The sequence below is a fragment of the Bradysia coprophila genome, unplaced genomic scaffold, assembly GCF_014529535.1.
Source record: "Bradysia coprophila strain Holo2 unplaced genomic scaffold, BU_Bcop_v1 contig_232, whole genome shotgun sequence".
NCBI classification, from domain to species: domain Eukaryota; kingdom Metazoa; phylum Arthropoda; class Insecta; order Diptera; family Sciaridae; genus Bradysia; species Bradysia coprophila.
Window position 1 is genome coordinate 22,758,028 of NW_023503493.1, and position 1,864 is coordinate 22,759,891.

The 1,864-nt window shown below is 34.9% G+C and overlaps 1 protein-coding gene across 1 annotated transcript; it reads right to left on the bottom strand.

The window, feature by feature from the left end:
- Nucleotides 1–425: 425 nt before the first annotated feature.
- On the bottom strand, nucleotides 426–1,477 carry LOC119076386. Its single transcript, XM_037183107.1, has 2 exons — nucleotides 1,144–1,477; nucleotides 426–1,079 (listed from the first exon to the last, which is right to left on the bottom strand). Exons 1-2 carry the CDS (start codon nucleotides 1,340–1,342, stop codon nucleotides 490–492), a joined length of 789 nt encoding a protein of 262 aa, XP_037039002.1. The 5' UTR covers nucleotides 1,343–1,477; the 3' UTR covers nucleotides 426–489.
- Between the last annotated feature and the right edge of the window lie 387 nt (nucleotides 1,478–1,864).

Genomic DNA, 1,864 nt, shown 5'->3' on the forward strand with positions numbered 1-1,864 from the left:
GATCATAGTGGAAAAAGGTGTTAATATCAGTCGTTATATCGTACTACGGAAAGGCATTAATTTTTCTAAAAGCGAAGCTCTCATTAAAAATCATTGTAAGCTCTTCGACGCGTCCTTCTAGAAGCAGATAGCCATCTGTTATTGACAAGGATGACAAAAATAAGAGACGAACTCAAACAGTGGCAATCATTAATATAGGAAAACATACACTAAACTAAAGAAGTACTAGATTAGATGTAAAAGATGAAGAGGTAATTGAGAAGTTGAGAGGGTATCGTTAGGAGAGAATTGTGGTTCTTGTTGACTGAATAAGATTGTGACAGTACAAGAAAACAAAAAGTGGATGAGTTTAGTTCAGGTTATTTCATGATAAGTTTGTATTCATGAGGTAGGATGCAATGAATCATTTGAATCCTGGGGGGTGCGGGAAATCGTAATAAGTCAGATAAAATGGAAACAATTTAGATTTGGCACAAATTAGATTTATTTTTAAAAATCAAGTGATGTGTCTGCATCATTTATCATTAACGATTTTTGGAATGCTGAAAATTCCAAAAGAATCATTTTAGTGTCCGAAACTAACACTTTCTCCATCGTCCAAGAATCATTTTCCCGTTGTATTTTTTTCGGCAAGTCTATGATGCTGTCCCCTTGCAATGAAGATTTTTCGGTGACTCCACATTCATTTAAATACGATACAAAGGAGTGAACCTTCGGATGATTCATCAAAAGTTTCCGTCCGTCAGCATTTGACTTGCTAAATAGCTCATTTGCCTTGAACATAACTTCTGGCCACTCGTATTTAATGGTGATTTGCAATCCATCTTCCGAAATAGAAAATTTGGCTTTTTTTCCAGACACTGCTGGAACCGCAACACATACAAAATCCTTTTTCTTGTCGTGGTCAGTATATGTCCATGTCCAGCATGGCGCACTGTTATGTCTGATATTGTTAATTTGCTCCTTCTGTTTGGATTCAGACGTAATAATTTCTGGTGGTGTACGCGACCTCTCTCTTACGTCGAATCCCCCCATCTCAGGAATAGATGATGGTCCTTCGTCGTAATTCACCACAGTGGCTGAAGAAAACAAGAGAATTTATACACAATTTTTAAAATGTGTGTGGTCATGTCTTTTGCATACCACTTAATCCCAATTTTGCTTTTGTTTTGCGAAAGTGATTGGCAAAGACCGGTGCACTGAAATCCTTGAATAGATCATTCCTTCGCTTAACGCTATCTGGCGAGTCACGACGAGGATCGATTTCCTGGTTCTTGAACATCTTTTCTAGCTCGATTTGTTCACGGCCCGGTGGTCTTTCTTTCCACAATTTTGTAGACATCGTAGTTTCCTTGTTTGAACTTATTATTTATTTGACGAAGACAATAGGCTATATTTTTATGTTTGTTGAACTCATTCAACAAGAAACCTTTACGGTTTCAATATTTTTGTTAAAGTGATCAATGAAACGAGTTTGCTTAAATTTTTATGAACGACGCAATAGAATGACACAAAAGCTTCGGACTACTTGATAGAGTGAGACAAATATATTTTATGAATGATTTCGAAAATGACTTCGAAATATTTTATGATTATCTGTTTGTTGCGTTAACGAAAGTGAGAAAACTATGACAAATCTATTTGTAGATTATTTTCAATTCATTTTTATGAGTCAATTGAAACATAAATTGTTAATTCCATTAAACATTAAACAAAATTCTACAATGCAGAGAAAATATATTAAAATAATTATCATTCGCAGTAAAAATTTATCAAATCTGACGGTCATCAGATGAAATTGCTCGACACGCGATTTGATTTTACACCTTTTCTTTAATGTTTAGGTTAGCAAAAAACTTGTTTT

Bases quoted from the DNA above. Each gene is read 5' to 3' on its own strand.
- LOC119076386 (XM_037183107.1), bottom strand. From the start codon at position 1,342: ATGTCTACAAAATTGTGGAAAGAAAGACCACCGGGCCGTGAACAAATC. The intron at 1,080-1,143 runs GTATGCAAAAGA...TGTTTTCTTCAG, and splicing joins AGCAAAATTGGGATTAAGTG to CCACTGTGGTGAATTACGAC.